Source organism: Lissotriton helveticus, chromosome 1_1, assembly GCF_964261635.1.
Source record: "Lissotriton helveticus chromosome 1_1, aLisHel1.1, whole genome shotgun sequence".
NCBI lineage: Eukaryota > Metazoa > Chordata > Amphibia > Caudata > Salamandridae > Lissotriton > Lissotriton helveticus.
In genome coordinates this window covers 1830421530-1830439757 of record NC_136057.1, presented here as the reverse complement: position 1 = coordinate 1830439757, position 18228 = coordinate 1830421530, and the positions used below count along the sequence as shown (strand labels likewise).

General features: G+C 43.7%; 1 protein-coding gene across 1 annotated transcript in view; it reads right to left on the bottom strand.

Annotated features, from left to right (window-relative positions):
- Positions 1-18228, bottom strand: part of LOC144765655 (guanylyl cyclase C-like) — a 577462-nt gene that overhangs the window by 299933 nt on the left and 259301 nt on the right. The window contains exons 10-11 of the mRNA XM_078650332.1: positions 15667-15778; positions 9233-9314 (exon numbers count right to left, since the gene is read on the bottom strand). Coding sequence (XP_078506458.1) covers positions 9233-9314; positions 15667-15778 — 194 coding nt within the window. The remainder of the gene's footprint in view (positions 1-9232; positions 9315-15666; positions 15779-18228) is intronic.

The following is an 18228-nucleotide window of genomic DNA, read 5'->3' as shown; positions in this document are numbered from 1 at the left end:
TCCTAAACTTTCAAATCTGGCACCCATGGATCCTGGCCCCAAGGCGAATGGTCTCCTCTTTGGAGAATCTCTGGTTCGTGACCTTAGTAGATTTGTTTCTACTTTTGCTTCTTTGGACAAAGCCCAGCAAACAGTAAAAAAGGTTTTCGCCCCTCGGGTTTTTGGACGGGCCGGCAGAGGCAGGGGTCGCTCTTCCGGCCGTCCCTACAACCAAGGCTCCAGAGGTTCGTTACACAACAACCAGGACTACAAGCCTCAATTCTATCCCCAACGTGGCCGTGGCTTCAGAGGCAAAAGTCAACGAAACTATCGTCAAAACTCCAACCAACAAGGTAAGCCTTTCTTCTTCCCCTCCTGTGGGGGGTCGCTTAAAACTGTTTCTTCAAAAATGGTGCACCCTCAGTTCAGATCCGTGGGTCTTAGACACGGTACAAGGCTACCTGATAGAATTCCTTTCCCCTCCCGTCCAATCTTCTCTTCCCCCCCCTCTCGTCTTTTCAACTCTAATGGCATCTCAAATTTCAAACGAGATCGAGGCTCTTCTCCACAAAAGAGCAATTCAAGTTTTTCCCTTCGACTCCTCAGGCTTTCTAAGCTCCATTTTTCTTGTTCAAAAGAAAAACAAGAAGCTCCGCACGGTCATCAATCTGAAATGGTTCAATCAGTTTGTGGTTTACCGCCATTTCAAAATGGAGACCATTTTACATCTGAGGGACACTCTTCGTCCCAGCGACTGGATGGTCCGTCTGGATCTTCAGGATGCTTACCTCACGGTCCCCATTCATCACTCTCAATGGAAATTTCTTCAGTTCCAGTGGGCAGGTATCAACTATTGTTTCACCTCTCTTCCCTTTGGCCTATCATCCGCGCCCTGGTGCTTCACAAAGCTTTTGAAACCAGTGGTCGCCTATCTTCGCTCTCTTGGCATAAGACTAATTATTTACCTGGACGATATCCTGCTCATGAATTCAGACAAACAGTCTCTCCTATCCGACCTTCTTTTGACTCAGTCCCTTCTCCTGGATCTGGGTTTTCTCATCAACAAGGACAAGTCGTCTTTGACTCCTTCTCAGAACACGGAGTTCTTGGGGTTCCTGGTGGACTCTGCTGCAGCGTCCCTTCGCCTTCCCCTATCCAAAGTTTCCAAGATCAAAGCGGAGATCTTATCTGTTCTTCAGTCCTCTCTTTTGTCGCTCCGATCTCTTGCACGGATTGTCGGCCTCCTCTCCTCCTCCATTCAGGCCATCTTTCCGGGCCCTCTCCATTATCGTGCTCTTCAGCGCCTAAAAATCCGTCACCTTCGACAAGGCCTCGCATATTCAGATCTCGTGGCGCTAGACCCCGAGTCCCGCACCGAGCTTCAATGGTGGATAGACCATTTAGATGCGTGGAACGGGCGCACTATCTTCGCCACGGCCCCAGATCTAGTCTTAGAATCAGATGCAAGCCTGTCGGGTTGGGGCGCCCGGTGTGGACCAATCTCGACTGGAGGTTCATGGTCCGCCGAGGAGTCGAAGTTGCACATCAACTGTTTAGAGATGCTTGCAGGTTCCTTTGCGATCAAAAGCCTTTCCAAAAACAGGATTCACTGTTCTATTCTCCTCCGCATGGACAATGTTTCTGCGGTCCGCTACATCAACCATCTTGGCGGAACAAGGTCCAAACCCCTGGCGGACTTGGCAAAGAGTCTATGGGAATTTTGCCTCGCCCATCATCTTTCTCTGACAGCCGAGTATCTCCCTAGAGATCTCAACAGCGTGGCGGATTGGCACTCGAGATTTCTTCGAGACTCCAGCGATTGGAAGCTTTGTCCATCCGTCTTCCTCTCTCTTTCCCATCTTTGGGGCCCTTTCTCTATCGATCTTTTTGCTTCCCGTCTCAATTCCCAATTGCCCCGGTTCTACAGTTGGCGCCCGGATCCCCTGGCTTTGGCGACAGACGCTTTCCTGCAAGATTGGTCTCGTCATCTTCATTATGCCTTCCCTCCTTTTCTGATGATCAACAGGGTTCTTTCTCAAGTTCGCCGCCAGTCTTCGTCCCTGGTTCTAGTTGCCCCCTTCTGGCAAGCCCAGGTTTGGTTTCCGACTCTTCTCGAAATGGCAGTGGACTTCCCGGTCCTTCTTCCCTCTTTCGGAGATCTACTTCTCAATCCTCAGGGCGAATAACACAGTCTCATTCTCGACTCCTCCCTGCAACTCTCGGCCTGGAAAGTTTCCGGCCTTCCTCTTCTGACCTCCTCATTTCACAAGAGGCTTCGATCTTCATCAGCCAGGCTTGGGCTCCGGGAACATCCAAAGCATACAGATCCGCCTGGTCTCTTTGGACAAGCTGGTGTTTGGAAAGGGACCTCGATCCCATTTCAGCCTCTCTGAATTTCATAATTAATTTCCTTGGTTCACAAGCCAGTGCCGGTAAGGCTTACCGCACCATCAATCTCTATCGCTCTGCCATCTCCCTCTACCATTCCCAAATCGATGGTAAACCAGTTGGTGCTCACCCTATGATTTGTCGTCTACTCAAGGGTGTACGTTGTGCGAAACCTCCGTTGGCTAAGTATACCTCTTTATGGGATGTTACAGTGATATTTAAATTGTTTAATAGTTGGCCAGACAATGCTGTTCTTTCACTAAAAATGCTATCTGCTAAACTCACCATGTTACTGTGTCTAGTTTCCATTAAGAGAGTTTCTGATGTTAAGGCTCTAGATGTTTCTACCCGCCAATATTCTCCTTCAGGTGTGCTGTTTCAGATACGCAGACGTACTAAGACTAATTTGGATTCAGTGTTTTACCCCTACTTTCCAGCTCATCCCAAACTGTGTGTGGGACAATGTTTAAAAGTGTACGAACACCGAACTGCTGATCTCAGAACGCCCTCTCTTTCTCAACTCCTTATTTCCTTTCGGAAACCCCATCTCCCTGTCTCTTCTCCTACCCTTGCCCGTTGGGTCCGTTGGATCATGTCTCTTGCCGGAATTGATGTCTCCGTTTTCGGGGCTCATTCGGCCAGGGGAGCCATGGCTTCTACAGCCTTTTGGTCTGGCTCTCGTCTAGAAGACATTCTGAGATCAGCAGACTGGTCAAATGACAGTATATTTCGTATGTTCTACTGTAAACCTGTTCATACGGTGGCTTCTGATGTTATTAATATGCTTTGAACAAGCATAATAGGAGCCTCCGGTCTTGCCATAAAATGTAGATTTTTCTAGTATTCATGACGGAAAATCTTAATTTTATTAAAGACACGGAGGCGAGTATTATCCCGCCGCAACATTGTTAACATTTGTTCTCCCTCCCTACAGCGAATCCAGCCCTGCCACCGGCTTCGTCTTAGAAGATCTACCCTTCAAATCCTTCGATCTTCTCCTTCGAGTTCTCCAGTTCCAACGCTCCTGGATCCTCCTCCTGGACTCCTGTTTGGTCTTCTTCCTTGGATTCCCCTGATACAAGACTTATGTTCCTGGACTTTGGCTATATCCTTAATTTTATTCATTTTCCCTTTGTTTAATGACTATACTTGATCTGCTCGCCAGCGAAAAGAGGAAGCTGCGCAGTCAGTTAGGGTCTTTATCTGATAGCTCACCTATGATTGGTTATGGTGTTCTCGCGTTTTTTCATTCCCATGGCCCAGTTTGTTCTCTGGCCCTCTGGGAACTGTAGTTTTTTACTTATCTTGGCTGCTGTGTAATTAAAGCAAGATAAGAAAGCATAATACTCGCCTCCGTGTCTTTAATAAAATTAAGATTTTCCGTCATGAATACTAGAAAAATCTACATTATATGGCACAGAACATTCATAGACGGGACAAGAAACCCCTACCAGCACGTCCCGCCACCAATCTCCACTAAGTCGTGTTTCACACCCAACGCTTCCAAAGGTAGGTGTGAAGTGAAGAACCCAGAGGCCTCCCTCAAGGTCAGGCCCAGAGACGTCTTATGTCTGTGTCAGGCCTTTGAGGTCAGACACCGGCGCCACATGACCTGCGGGAACTTGGCGGCCTTTAGCAGGTGCAAGTTGTGCCCACGCCCAGGGCGCCGACCTCCAGCTGGGTGCAGGAGCTGCCTGCAGAAGTCTCGCGCCGACCTGGGACACATAGATAATTAAATAGGACACATGTGGTTTGGCCCGGGACATAATCGGAGCAAAGGGCAGCTGTGTGTAGGGAACCATGGGGCACCCGCTCGGCTGGTGGAGCTCGTTGGGCCTTTCATAAAAGCTGCTGCACTATGCTCACAGCAGCTGGAGGGCAGTGTTGATAGTTTGTGCGTACTATATTCGTGTGTGTGGCTTACATAGCACCAGACAGACCCGGTCGAGGATAAGGGTGCTTTGAATAGGAAGGCATCATTCAAATTCTGTTTTTCCTCTGTCCGGTCCTCCGAATACCTATTCACCCTTCCCCTGATCCCTCCTCCCATGCTTTTTTCTCTCCTTCGTACGTTTTTTCTCCTCTTCCTATCTGTAGTCTCTTCCTGTTTCTGGGTTTCTTTCAGCCCCCGCATCTTGTGAACTTTCTCATTACCTAACAGCCGCTGGGGCTTTCTCTTTTTTGCTTTTATTCTCTCTCTCTCCCTAGTCTCTTTTCCCATTGTTCTGCCTTCCTCTGCACCTGCCCTCTTCCCCCTGCCTTGTTACACCCGCGCCTCGCCCCTTTCTGTCAGGAGAGCAGAGATAAGGAGAACATTGAGAGAAAGAGGGGGTGGTGAGAGGGACGGTGTGAAAGGCATATCTCCTGCTGTCACTAAAGGGTAGACGAGTCTTATTGATAAAGTGGTTTCTGCAGGTGTTCTGTTTCAATGCACTGTATGCTGCTGCGGTGCTGCCTGCTTGTGCCCTGAATCGTCACACATGCTGACAGGGCCCCGCTTATTTTTTGCATTGGATTCTGAAGACCGAGCTGCAGCTCTGAGGACTTGCAGAATGCGCCACATCCGCGTGAGATTACAAAGGATGTCGGTAATCCCTCTGCCTGGAAGGGACATTATATCACCGACTAATGTCCTGATAACGCCGAGTGTGGTGTCTCTCATGCACGTGTTAACTAAAGCGCAGCGTGCACAGCCGGCATGACCCCGCTTCAGATCTTAGTAAAACCGCGCTGTACTTTAAATGCTCCCCTTCAACCGCGAAGCCTGTTAACCAAAAGCCCTGGGATGCAGAACATAGCTCAAGAGGCGAAGGCGCCTGCTGCAGGGAGTAACATAGCTCAGCGAGTTAAGCCCCGTGTGGGGCGATCTGATCACAAACTGTAGGACTCGGGTACTTTACTTATTGGACATACTTATTTTTCAATCCTTTTTGATGAAAAGAGTACAATTGGGTTATGTAAGCAGCGGCTACAACCTTAATGTTAAAGGACAGTATATTTTCTTCTAAGGCGCACACATTTCTACCATAAATACACCTGACTGCAACACATAATTTCTTTAAATACCACCGCAATAATATTGTCGCCAGTGGCACCGCAGACAGCTGTTGTAAATCATCACAGAGCCTTGACAGGGGCCAGTGAGTGGTTCTCACTTTCAAGGTATGCGTATCCCACCCACCTATCTACTGAAGTTCAAAGGCCCCATAGTGGGACGGCCTTCTGGGTAAAATGATGCCGCTGAACCAAGAACAACTTTATCTAATCTAACCGCGCATACTTTCCCCTTCAACACACTCTGTGATCTTGGCCAAGTGACTTGCTGTTCGGTTCTCGCATCTGACAAAACCGGAGAGAGCATGCAAACCATCTGAACAAATGAACATTTGACTTTTTCTGGGAAATAGATGAAGTGGCGGGCTTACTTTTTGCTACCAGGCTCCTGAGGACGTCTGCGTTCTGTCCGAGTGGCGTGTGCTTTTTAGCCCTCTTGCCTCCTGGCTGCAACCATTTACTGATGCCTTGTCCTGTAAAGGCGAATTATCTGAAATCGCTCTTGGAATAAGTGAAAATGTGAACTCAGTTGCAGAACACAACAACGGATGCCTTGTCCTGTAAAGGCGAATTATCTGAAATCGCTCTTGGAATAAGTGAAAATGTGAACTCAGTTGCAGAACACAACAATGTAATTGAGTTGAGCAGTTGGGCCATGGATTTGTGAAACTTGAACATAAGGTCAGTTTGCGATTGGGTCCTCGACCCTGACCTGGGAATGACCCTTTGCTCACAAAAGTCACATTTACTGTCTCAACAAGCGCTTTCTATCCCTCAATTGCATTTTATCAGGGACCGAAAAAAACTCCTATCTTAAAGTGGGCCATTTTTTTGTTTGCTTTTGGATTTGAGGGCGGGGGCCGGGGAGCGGCAGAGCATGACGGAGGAGAGCTGCAGCAGAGAGAGGGGGGGGGAGGCGAAAGCACGACCGTCGGAGGATGCAGTTTCCGGAGTGGCCCTGTCTGGACCATTTTGAGCCGGACTTTCCTGGGCGCTGTGTTTGAGAGTTGTGCGCACCTGGCAGGAGGAGTCCAGGGCAAACATTGCATGGGACACCTGCTCCTATACCGCATCGCTGGACAGCGCGCCTCCGGCGTACCTCTAGTGGGGCACAGCGCCTGACAGGTGAGTAGACTGCGGGTTCCCTGACCTGCTGAAAGTCTTCTGGCTTGGAGCCAAAACTAGCCTCTCCGTGAAGAAGTGGACCAAATGCGGTCCGATGTGATTTTTATTTATATATTGCACTGCAACCATTTACTGATGCCTTGTCCTGTAAAGGCGAATTATCTGAAATCGCCCTTGGAATAAGTGAAAATGTGAACTCAGTTGCAGAACACAACAATGGATGCCTTGTCCTGTAAAGGCGAATTATCTGAAATCGCTCTTGGAATAAGTGAAAATGTGAACTCAGTTGCAGAACACAACAATGTAATTGAGTTGAGCAGTTGGGCCATGGATTTGTGAAACTTGAACATAAGGTCAGTTTGCGATTGGGTCCTCGACCCTGACCTGGGAATGACTCTTTGCTCTCAAAAGTCACATTTACTGTCTCAACAAGCGCTTTCTATCCCTCAATTGCATTTTATTAGGGACCGAAAAAAACTCCTATCTTAAAGTGGGCCATTTTTTTGTTTGCTTTTGGATTTGAGGGCGGGGGCCGGGGAGCGGCAGAGCACAATGGAGGAGAGCTGCAGCAGAGGGAGGGGGGGAGGTGAGAGCGCGACGGAGGAGGCCAGAGGGAAGGGAGGAGGCGAGCGGAGCCGAGCAGCTCCTAGGGAGGCGAGCAGCTCCGAAAACACCACCACGTTTCTCCGAGGCAAGGAGAAAATGCCTCGGAGAAACGCACGGCCATTTTCGGATTCGAGGCGTGTTTTTGCTGTTTTGAGTGACAGACAACGTCACTGTCTAAAGAACAGCAAAACTTACGCCCCCAGATCCGAAAAAGACGGAGCCTATTCGGAGGGACAGCTCTCTCCTCCAATGGCTGGCCTCTGTTTAGGAAGCCAGCCAATGGGAGAGAGGCAAAAATAGAGGCGGGACAAATAGTCCCACTAAGAAACATTAGATCTCGGTACTTCCGGTTCTGCCTTCGGCAGACCGGATATTACCTCGACCTAAAAATGACTAAATAAAGAGTGCTGGACTGAGTTCTGCACAGTGGCAGATCATGTGCAATGGTTAACAGATCACCTTTGAGTTGCTGATTCCTCTACAGGTGTTAGACTGACACTATGTAGTTTCAATTATATCCAAGCAGTATTAATAGTTGTTAAAATGAAAATATAATTATATAATACTGCTACAGAACCTGCTGCATTACTTGCCTCTCCTTGCCATGTAATTTTGTCACAGTAGTTTGTTCCTGCATGACTAAGATTTTTTACCAGTAAATACTTTGAGGCCTTAAACGTTTTATCAAATGATTGTATGTAACACTATTGTGACGGTTTTTATTAACTTATAACAACAAACTTTATATGTACTGTGAAACCTATGTGCGGAAGTGACAGGATTACATTTGAAGCTCCTTCATTTTGCTCTGTTTAACTACTATTGAGAAAAAGAACTTCCTTCTGGTAGGTTTCCTGCTTTAGCATCGGCAGGGAACCCAGCGGTTGTGAAACAGTTTGCACTGGAGCGACATTTATCAGACACCTGACTCAGAGCAGTGACGGATGCCCCTTCAAACAGTGGAGTAGGAAGCCTGAAGTGGGCTGGGTGCAAGTAAGGCAAATGGACTCCAATACTGCTGGAGGGCTGCAATAAAACGGGGTCGGTAGGCCCCAAAAGCCTCCGGGACCTGGTGCCACTGCACCTGCTGCACCACTGGTAGCTATGCCCTTGTCTTCAAAATCTCTTTGGTGATCACAAGTTGGGTCAAGTGCAGTCTATTTTGGTAGAAAGTACTCCACCTGATTTCAAGTCCCTTGATTTCACCTGGCCCTAACATACTGGGAGCCAGATTTACAAAGCCCCTGCATTGGCCTTGTGTCAAGCAAGGCGATGCACGTGAGGTTTACTAAGCCACGCAAAGCCACCTTGCGTGATTCTGTATGGCTTGGTAAACAGAGAGTAATGCAAGGTAGCGCAAATCGCTGCCTTGCGTTAATCTGCATTTGGAAGGCATTCCATGAGCAAGTGTTCCCAAGCATCCAAGCATAGATGTTGGCACATTCCCAAATTTACAAAGACTTGTGACACTTTTCCAACAGAGGCGTGAGGAGAAATATCTTTATTTCTCCTCGTGATTTCCTTTTTTTACATGTGCTGCAGCACACATAAAAAGTAGAAAGAACAAAATTCCTCAAATTATTGTTTTTGTGCAGAAAGGTGGTTCCTCCCCAAAAGTAATTCTGCCAGTAACGCAGGCACAATTGCACCACGGCGCAAGGGGGCCTGCTTTGTTGTAAATATGCTTTGGCGCTAGGCAGCGCTCCTGGGCGCATACTATTTTGTAGAAATGGCACGTTCCTGCTCTCGCTGTGTCACACAGTGCAGCACGTTGTCATGTTGCGTTTTGTGACTTTTTCATAAATCTGGCCCTGGGGGTGGTCGAAGGAGAGCTGAATTTCCCCTGGGTCGCTGGGTCTCACAGCTGGAAAAACACGTGCGTAAATCAGGGCGGTAAATCCAGGCCTGTGAGGTATGTCCCAATTCTGGGCCACTATCTCGTCATGGCAAGATAAAGCGCAGATTTTTCTGGAACTTAGTCTTAAATACTGACCACCACACGACAGTCAAATAAAGCACACATTACATATCTACTCCCAAAACACACTGTAATAATAGATCGAAAATATGTTGAACGTACCTGAGTAGGATCAAAGCAACAACGAGGGCAACCATCACTGTGATAGTCAGGGCAAAAGTGGCGATTGTCAGAATGTGAGGACCTGAAAAGAATATAAGGCGAACGTGAGGTACGTCATAATGCAGTGACACACAAAGGAGAACCTGATGCAGGGCCTGATCTCACTTCTCGTAAACAGATGATATAAACCCGCGTCATGCTAAAGGTTTTTTATGTTTATTTTTATCCAAATAATATGCATATGGGACAAAATTAGAAATCGTTTGTTCAGTCCCACGAGGAAATGTATGTCATTTTCCCATCCTGTATATTTTAAATTGCTTAACTTTACGTCAGTTAAATAATTTATCTAGAATGTTTTTTTTTATTGTTTATTGTGCAAAATACCCATTCTTAACTACACAAGTTCTTCCACAAGTAATTTCCACCCACCTGCAAACCAGTATCCAGGATGTGCACACTGACATGTTGGCGCATTAATGTGCAATCTGTATACAGCCTGTGTATCAACAGGTCACATTGCAAATTCTACATTCAGTTGCTTTCAAACCTACCTGCCTATTGAAGGTCAATTAGGCAGGTCGGAGGATGCCAGCCCTCTGATTGGCTCCCAATGGAGGAAGGATGCAGGCAAGAGACAGCAGATCTCAATCCTGCATTAGCATTCTTAAATGCGTTTTTTAAGTACCATTAGTCTCTTAAAGGTGCAGGTGGTAGTTTAGAAACAAAAAAAGGTTCCTGTTTGGGAAGACTTCAAGGGAGGAATGGTGATGGTGAGTAGCACTCTGGGGAATGCTGCCTGAACCACTGGACTGTCCACCAACTTCTCAAGAGAGAATCTGTTCCACACGGCACGGACAGCTCCCCCTTTGAGAACCAGGTAGCACTCCAAGTCGAGGCCGGTAATTCATCAATGGTTCGTGATTGTAATTGCGGTTACTAACCATTGTTAGATATACCTTTCAGAATCACAAATGGAGAGGAAACGCCTCTGTCATTTCCCCTCTTGCTTGTGATGCAAACAGAGGTCGAGAAGCACTTTTACAAGTCAGAAAAAGTTTTCCGACTAAGGGCCATATGTATCAACATTTCGTTTTGCGATTCCTAAATAGCGATTTTTAAGGAATCGCTATTTAGAAATCGCAAAATGGTATGTATGTAGGAAATCGCTTCTTTTTAGCAATTCTTTAAAATTCCTTAATTGCGATTAGCAAATTGCTAATCGCAATTAAGGAATAATTTCCCATTCATTTCTATGGGCCAGGAGGCCCATAGGAATGAAGGGGAAATTTGCGAATCGCAATTTGCTAATCGCAAATTGTGAATATTTTCAAGGGTGCAGGGGTGTCTCAAGAACACCCTGCTGCACCCCTGAAAATGACATGTGTGCCCATATGGCGCACATACATGCCCTAAGGGCATGTATGAGCTTCACATGGCACCTTTTGATTTTAAAAAAAATGCTTTTTTAAAAGAATTCGCAATTTACCACCAACTAGAAGTTGGTGGTAATTTGCGATTCCTTAATGGCATTTTGGAATGTTTTTTTCCTTGACAGATTGCATTTAAGGAATCGCAAAATTTGCAATTCCTTAAATGCAATCGCAAAATAAGGAATGGCAAATTAAGCGATTCCTTATTTTGCACCAAAAATGTTTCATACATACCATTTAGCGAAAATGGGTTCGCAAACGCCGGAATTCTGCGAATTTCGGCGTTTGCGAACCCATTTTGCCTTGATACATATGGCCCTAAGCCCTTTGTGGTCGCAAAAACGGTTCTGTAGGAAATCGCAGGGTTTACAACCTAAAGAAGCTTTGTACACAATGCACTATGGGCCAGATGCATCAAGCTAAAAACCGGTCGCAAAGGGGCAGATTCTCAGAATCTGCCCCTTTGCGACCGGTATTTTTGCATTTGGGATGCATCAACCCAAATGCAAAAATCGCAAATAGAGAATTCGCTAAATTGCGATTGTTTGCATTTAAGGAATCTCAAATTGAGATTCCTTAAATGCAATGCATGAAAGTTTCTAAAATAGCGAATTCGCTAATAGGGCATGCAAATTACCACGAAGTACAACTTCATGGTAATTTGCAAAAACTTTGAAAAATGCACTTTTGTGCATATTTCAAAGTTTCATGTTGCGCACACACATGCCCTAAGGGCATGTGTGTGCGCAACATATGTGCACAGATCAAAATCAGGGGTGCAACAGGGTGTCCTTTGGACACCCCTGCACCCTTGAACTCGCAATCTCAATTTGCGAATCACTAATTGCGATTCGCAAATTGAGATTGTCTTCCCATTCATTCCTATGGGCCTCTGGGCCCATAGGAATGAATGGGGAGGTATTCCTTAATTGCGACTCGCAATTTGCGAGTCGCAATTAAGGAATTCTAAGGAATCGCTATTTTTGTAGTGATTGCTTGATGCATTCCATTTTGCTATTCCTTATTAGCGATTCCTTATTTTTCGCTAATAAGGAATCGCAAAATGGATGCTTGATGCATCTGGCCCCATGTCCTCTAAATATATGTCTAAAAATACATTTAATTTGTCTTTGATGTTTCTTTCTACAATTATTCTGCAATTCATGAAATTATTCGAGAAAAACCAGATATAACAAAGTGTGAAAAAAGTGCAAAGAAATAGTGGTGAGTCGTGAAAAGGTCAAACATGATCTTATTCTTGTCACCCAATAAATTGCATTAACTCAGCGAATTGTAGATGTGTTACCTTAAATTATGACATTTTCTTATTTAGAGGTTTGTATGGCATATACACTCCAAAGCTAAGAATTAATCGGACAGCAGAGCTTCAAAACACTCTGTTCCATAAGTTTTCTTGGTCAGAATCGAGGGCTAGAAGTGGGACACCCCGTAAAAGGGTAAGTTGACTTATACTGGGTATATTAAAAAACTTTCATGCCATACATGTAAATTGAATTGAATGATCTTCATTCATAACTATTTATACAAGTTTTGGAGACAAAGCCTCAATTCGTCTTCACTATTTCATAATGGAGTGGTGTGGCACACTGGTTAGAGGCGGCAGACCCGGAAGCAAGAGTCGGCCCGGGACCAGGGTTCAATTCTCGACGCGGCAGGGTCGTGGACCAGGGTAGCAGACTTGATAATTCTCGCCTCGGTGCCTACTCTAACCAGGGGTCCCATTCGGCAACTCTGGGCATTAGCTTGCCTAATCTCCACAACGGCCCCATCAATGCCAGGGATGCCTGGCTTCACCTTGGGGACTCCCAGTAGGGACCATCCCACAGAGAAAGCCAGGATGGGTTCCCCAGCGGTATACCGCGCCAGGATACTCCGGTAGTAATTGAGCGCGTTACAAAACAGCTTATAACATAACATAACATAATTGTAATAGTCTCGAATCAATAGTTGACTCTAATACTGGACCAATGAAAACCCTAATAGTGTAATTTACAGTTTAGTGGGTGCCCACGAGCCTACAGGCCTGCGAAGGCTTCGACCTCCATTCCCGACAGATGGCAGGCTGCCAGGAGGGGGTCAAAGTTTTATCCGTCGATACAGCGGATGCACTTATGTCACTGATAATGCAGAGCACACACATATTCTTTTTTAAAAACTGTTTGTCAATTTTTCCTTTTTTAGAAATAAACCCCCAATGCTTGCAGCAGAAATAAACAATCTCAATGGCACTTGTGTGCAAGGAGATTTGTTCCCTAAGCCCAGGGGGCACTGAGAGTTTTCTCTGCATGAGTGTGCTGTGCCTTTCGAGGTGGACTTGGCAGGGGAAATCATTGATGGTAATCCAGCACTTCACAGGGTGTGGCAATTGTCCTCCTGACCTAGTGGCACACTGGCTGTGAGTTCAGGGGTTTCTGATGACAGAGCGGGCTGTGGATCCATGGGTGGAAAGTCAAAAGCGTCCACACCTCTAAATGGGGTAAGGGAACCATAAGGTTTGCGTTCATGACATCTGCCCACCTCTACCTGACCCCATATGACATTGAAATTGATGCCCACACATAATTTACCAATGGATTGTGCCACTGAAACTAAATTTAGGAAACTCTTGAAGACCTACTTGTATACCCTCTAGTTTCCAGCTTCTCACTAGCATCTGCCTCTCTCTCCACAGCGCGGGGACACGCCGGGATGGCGTCACCATGCGCTTTATAAACCCCTTTATTATTATTATTATTAATATTATTATTATTATTATTAATATCCACATAAAAGTTTGGAGTCATATCTTCTTTCAGATGATAATAGGAGCATAATGTTTGAAAGAAAGCTATTGATCAAAGTTGGGGCTGAGCAAAATATGACTTTGGTGGTTTTATTCCTAGAGCTTGGAATAAGGAAAGGTATATAGACATCATTTATTTTGTTATCAGTGATATTTATGTGATTGCACTCCATTAGAAGAGATCAGTTTTTTGCTCAGTATATACTGTGGCACAGGGGTTTCCAACTTTTTTAGTAACAAGAGCTACTTATGCTCGATGAAAATCATCCTGAGCTACTAACATTATTAGTATTCTAATAGTGTCCAAGTCACACAAGATTGCATTTCTGGCCACAAATACATCATTTGATCATCTCTGTGCATTGGACACAGTTGCCAGCAGTAATGTAAAAAATGGTGTTGTTAATTTTAAATGCAATTACTGAAGTAATACCTAATAGCTGTGGCTGCAATGTCCCTGACACCAAAGTAATTAAGTTAGTTACAAGTCTCATCAATGCCACATGATTTTCACTCAAATATCAGATCTGAATACATTTTGGAATTTTACCAGTTTTATCCGAACATCATTCATGAGTTCTGAAAATACACACATTTGTATCGTGGATACACTCAATTTTGGTATACTTAAATTAATTAATTCAACCATGCAAACCATTCTAAATAAATATGGCGGACTACACACAGAAGAACTAGTTACAGGTAACTGGAGAGCTAGTCATTGGATAAGTCTGCTTTGGCACTTTTTACTTTAGTTAGATCATTGTGTAAGGTTATAACTTGTATACCAAGGTATGGAGGGTATGTAGTTTAACCAGTACCTTGTGTCAACTGTAGGTCATACAATACATACAGAAAACACCAAATGAGATATAAAAAACAATTAAAACATCCAAAACATACACATCATAAGAAGATCTAACAATACAAATAGAATGCAGAGGTGCTAAACTCTCAAAGTCTGCACACGAAATTACACCTAACATCTTGTGTTATTAATGAAGGTAGACAGGACACTAATGAGTGATAAACTGCTGCTGCTGAATCAGGCCTTTAGCATAATGCCAAAACTCCTTTACATCTCTTAATGTCATAGGACTTAAACAGATATATCAACCTTCTTCTGCTCAATATTTGATTTCTACATGAACATTAAAGAACTCTGCCAAAGGGCTGTGTCATAGGTTGTTAAGAATAGCCCCAATGACCAGCTGATACTGGACATTATAGTACAGTTGATGATGAACAAATGAATGGGTTCACATTTCATCCAGGTGGCACATCAATGCAAATATGAAAGAAATGTGATATTGTTTCAGAGCTGCTGGTCAGAGAGTTGAACTTTACTTCTAGAATTAAACTTTCAGATACAGCTATATCTCAGAGTTGAACTCAAGCCAGATGCCACCCAGAGTAACTGTTGAAAACATACAATGGCTAACTTCATACTATTAATGGATCTCTCCATAGCAAGCAAATAAACCCTGGTCCATATCACAATAGCATATTGGGACAGTCCTGGATTATCTTTTTATGCGAACTAAAAGGAGTCCGCATACCACCGTAGACTGTGGGTGTCCAAGTTGGACTGGTATCGTCAGGGGCATGCCAGAATTTGAGGATATCCTCTTAGGACAAATGTACATACAAATATTATGAATAGGAACCATTTACACTGTCACTCAGTGTCATCAATATATGGGATAGAGCCATCCTTCATATATCAGCATTGAAAAAATCTGCTTTAGACCTACTGAGCAAACAGGGAATCATGTCACACATCCACCTAAAGACAGATGACACACCTGCAGAAACAATGGCTCATCACATGCTTAATGAATAATTCTATTTTCATCTAACAACATTTAAAGAAACAAGGGATGACATTTTAACAGCTACTGAACGAGCCTGTGACAAGTAAAAAAGACAGCGGTCACTTTGTGGTTCCTAATGCGACCTACAGTGGTCTTCTCTGCACTCCTTCTGAAGAAGCAGGGGTTCACTTGACAGTTTTTACTGGCTCATTGGATGGTTACTGATGAAGAAATAAAGGCCCATCCAGATTGTTCTTGATGGTCCAATGGGTCCACAGAAAACATTCAGTATTAGAGATACTTCCACAAACTTTTGAATTCTATTGCAGGGGCTCTAAAAAATGAAATACCATCATTGGTATAGTTACTATTGGGATTACTCACCTCCATTAGGAATGTCACTGGGTAGCTGGTGGTTATTCCAGATAAAGGACGGCTGGCTGTTTAATACTGTTGTTTCATTGGTGCTTGTGTCAAACTGCAGTAATGGGGTGAACTGAAGAGAGTGAACAAGCAAAAAAGTTAGTGCTCCTGTCTCAAGCAACCTTCACTCACTCAGGTTTTACAAAAAGTAAGGGATCATGGTACAAGAATACTGAGGGACAAAATATCAAAAGGTACGTTCATATAGGGAAGTATAGATTTACTAAACCTAACTTCACATCTACGTACCTTAACGGCATTTATATCGCTAAGGTACATATGTGGAGTTGGGTATAGAAAATCTAGACCTATTTACCTGTTGACATTTTATTTTCAATATTTTGTCATCCATATTGGGTCCCATCGACATTCTGATGTCAGTATTCAGCGTGCACATCCTCTCTGGCTCAGGGACAAAGAAGAAGTCTCCACCATCTTACGAGGTAAAGTCAAACAACAAGGAGAAATGATCCTAACGTTATCACAGGAACGAACAGTGGTCTTTACTTTATGAACCCCAAAGACAGTTTACAGAGTTATAAAAATGTGCAAGTGCAAGGGACCCAATGGATTATTTTGTTCAACCTCCTGCTATGGTAAATCATGGCGACTCTGCTATCACACTCACTAGTTACTTTCTGAATTGTAATTTCTATTGAAAAATTATACTTGCATCTTTGGAGTAATAAGAAAATATAAAACAATTAAACATTTGAAAAGACAAATTCGTTTGATACATACAAATGATTAAGTACAATAAAAATATACTCAAAAAATACAATATTAACACAACGATAACATCTAATTATTAACACATCTCATTCAAATGTAAAAAATGCATTATTTTTTAAGATTTTGAACGTGTTTGTACGGAAAAGAAATTGCAAAATAATACAAAAATAATATTCCATCATTCATACTTGTACTGAATATTTCTGCACTTTTAAAGGATTCAAAGTATTGAAGTAACCACACCATGGGCATGATATTACATGACCTTTGATTCATTCTATCACAGGAGTTGTCATTATGTGAACCATGACCCCAATGCCTTACACAAAGTGATTTTGGAAGAAAAGGGAAAGCTTATTCAGCTTTCCTTTGTAGTGCGAGTGGATTTATATTGATGGACAGGTAGCTATTTGTAGCCAAATAACATACTTAGGGCCTGAATTACAGTTTGTTAGACAGGGTACTCTGTTGCAAATGCGATAAATGACCCTGCCCGGCAAAGTATTGCGTTGAAGGAGCCCCTGTTGTCTCTGGCAATGGAAGGTAGATGCCATCAGAGGTAGTACGTTGCACCGCCCGCCCTGCTTAGAGTGCATGGTGTACTACTTTTTTTTCCTGTCTGTCAACACTAGGAACATCTGGCAGTGAGGTAAAGGAAATAAGCTTTAATGACCCCCCCCACACCCAGGGGGAAAAACTCCCCTTTTTGGTTGGGGGGGGGGCATTCGTTTTTTCCTTTTTTCAAAAACAACCTCTGACTTTGGGAGTTTATTTTGAAAAAACAAAAAAAAACGTTTAAAGCTTGGTTGCCAGTTGTTGCAACTTATGTCCACCACTCTTTCAGTACATTGAAAGGAACTGCAGTGGCATTGGTTCCTATTAATGTACAGAGATGACTGCTGGGCTGGCAGTCATCTCTAAATTGGGAGGGCAGTATTCTTCAGGACGACAGACTGTATTTCGCGTCTCAAACCCTAAATCAGGCTGTTAATTCTTTGGATTGTATCCATTTCCTCAAATTACATCTGGAAAAAATATTTATAATCTGAGTTTAAAAAGCTAAAGCAGACAGTTGTCTTTTAGGACAGATTAGTTAATGTTAACCGAGGAAAGCAAACGAGAAATATAGAGAAAATGTCAAAAGTTATGGGAATTTTGCACATGGTGAGGAGATATTAACAAAATCATTAATGACAACACTAACTCAAAGAATCAGCTCAAAAGAAAGATTATTCCTGAAATATATTCACGTAAAAGTGTTGTTTGTAAATATATGCAAAACTTCACTTTAACTCATATTGTAAGATTGTTTTATATTTCGCTGTAATTAGTTGTATACATGTATGGCTTCATAAACATAATGATTGTGTCAAAATGGCTTAAAAGAGATATTTCTGGGTTAATTACAGTGAATTAAGAGCTCACTCTCATGGTTGTACAGCTTGTAAAACGTCCTGAACAACAGCAGAAAATAATATCTATTCATGATCAGTGGATGCTGGAAAGAGGCCGGGGGTTGAATAACCAATGGGAGCAGCAGCTGCTACCTGTGCCGACCATTATTCAGGCCTCTAAATATCATAAACATTTTACTAGACTTGCAGGTCGAGTAACTTGAATAAACCTACTCGACCTAATTCTACTGTACTTGACCCACAAACTGGTCTCAAACTGTGTGATCAATGGCAAATATTTTATTTTACAGAGTCGCCTTTTTCTTTATTCTCACACAAGTGCACCTTCAAATATGCGAGTTCAGTATTTCGGCTGTACAAAACAAAACTCTTTTGT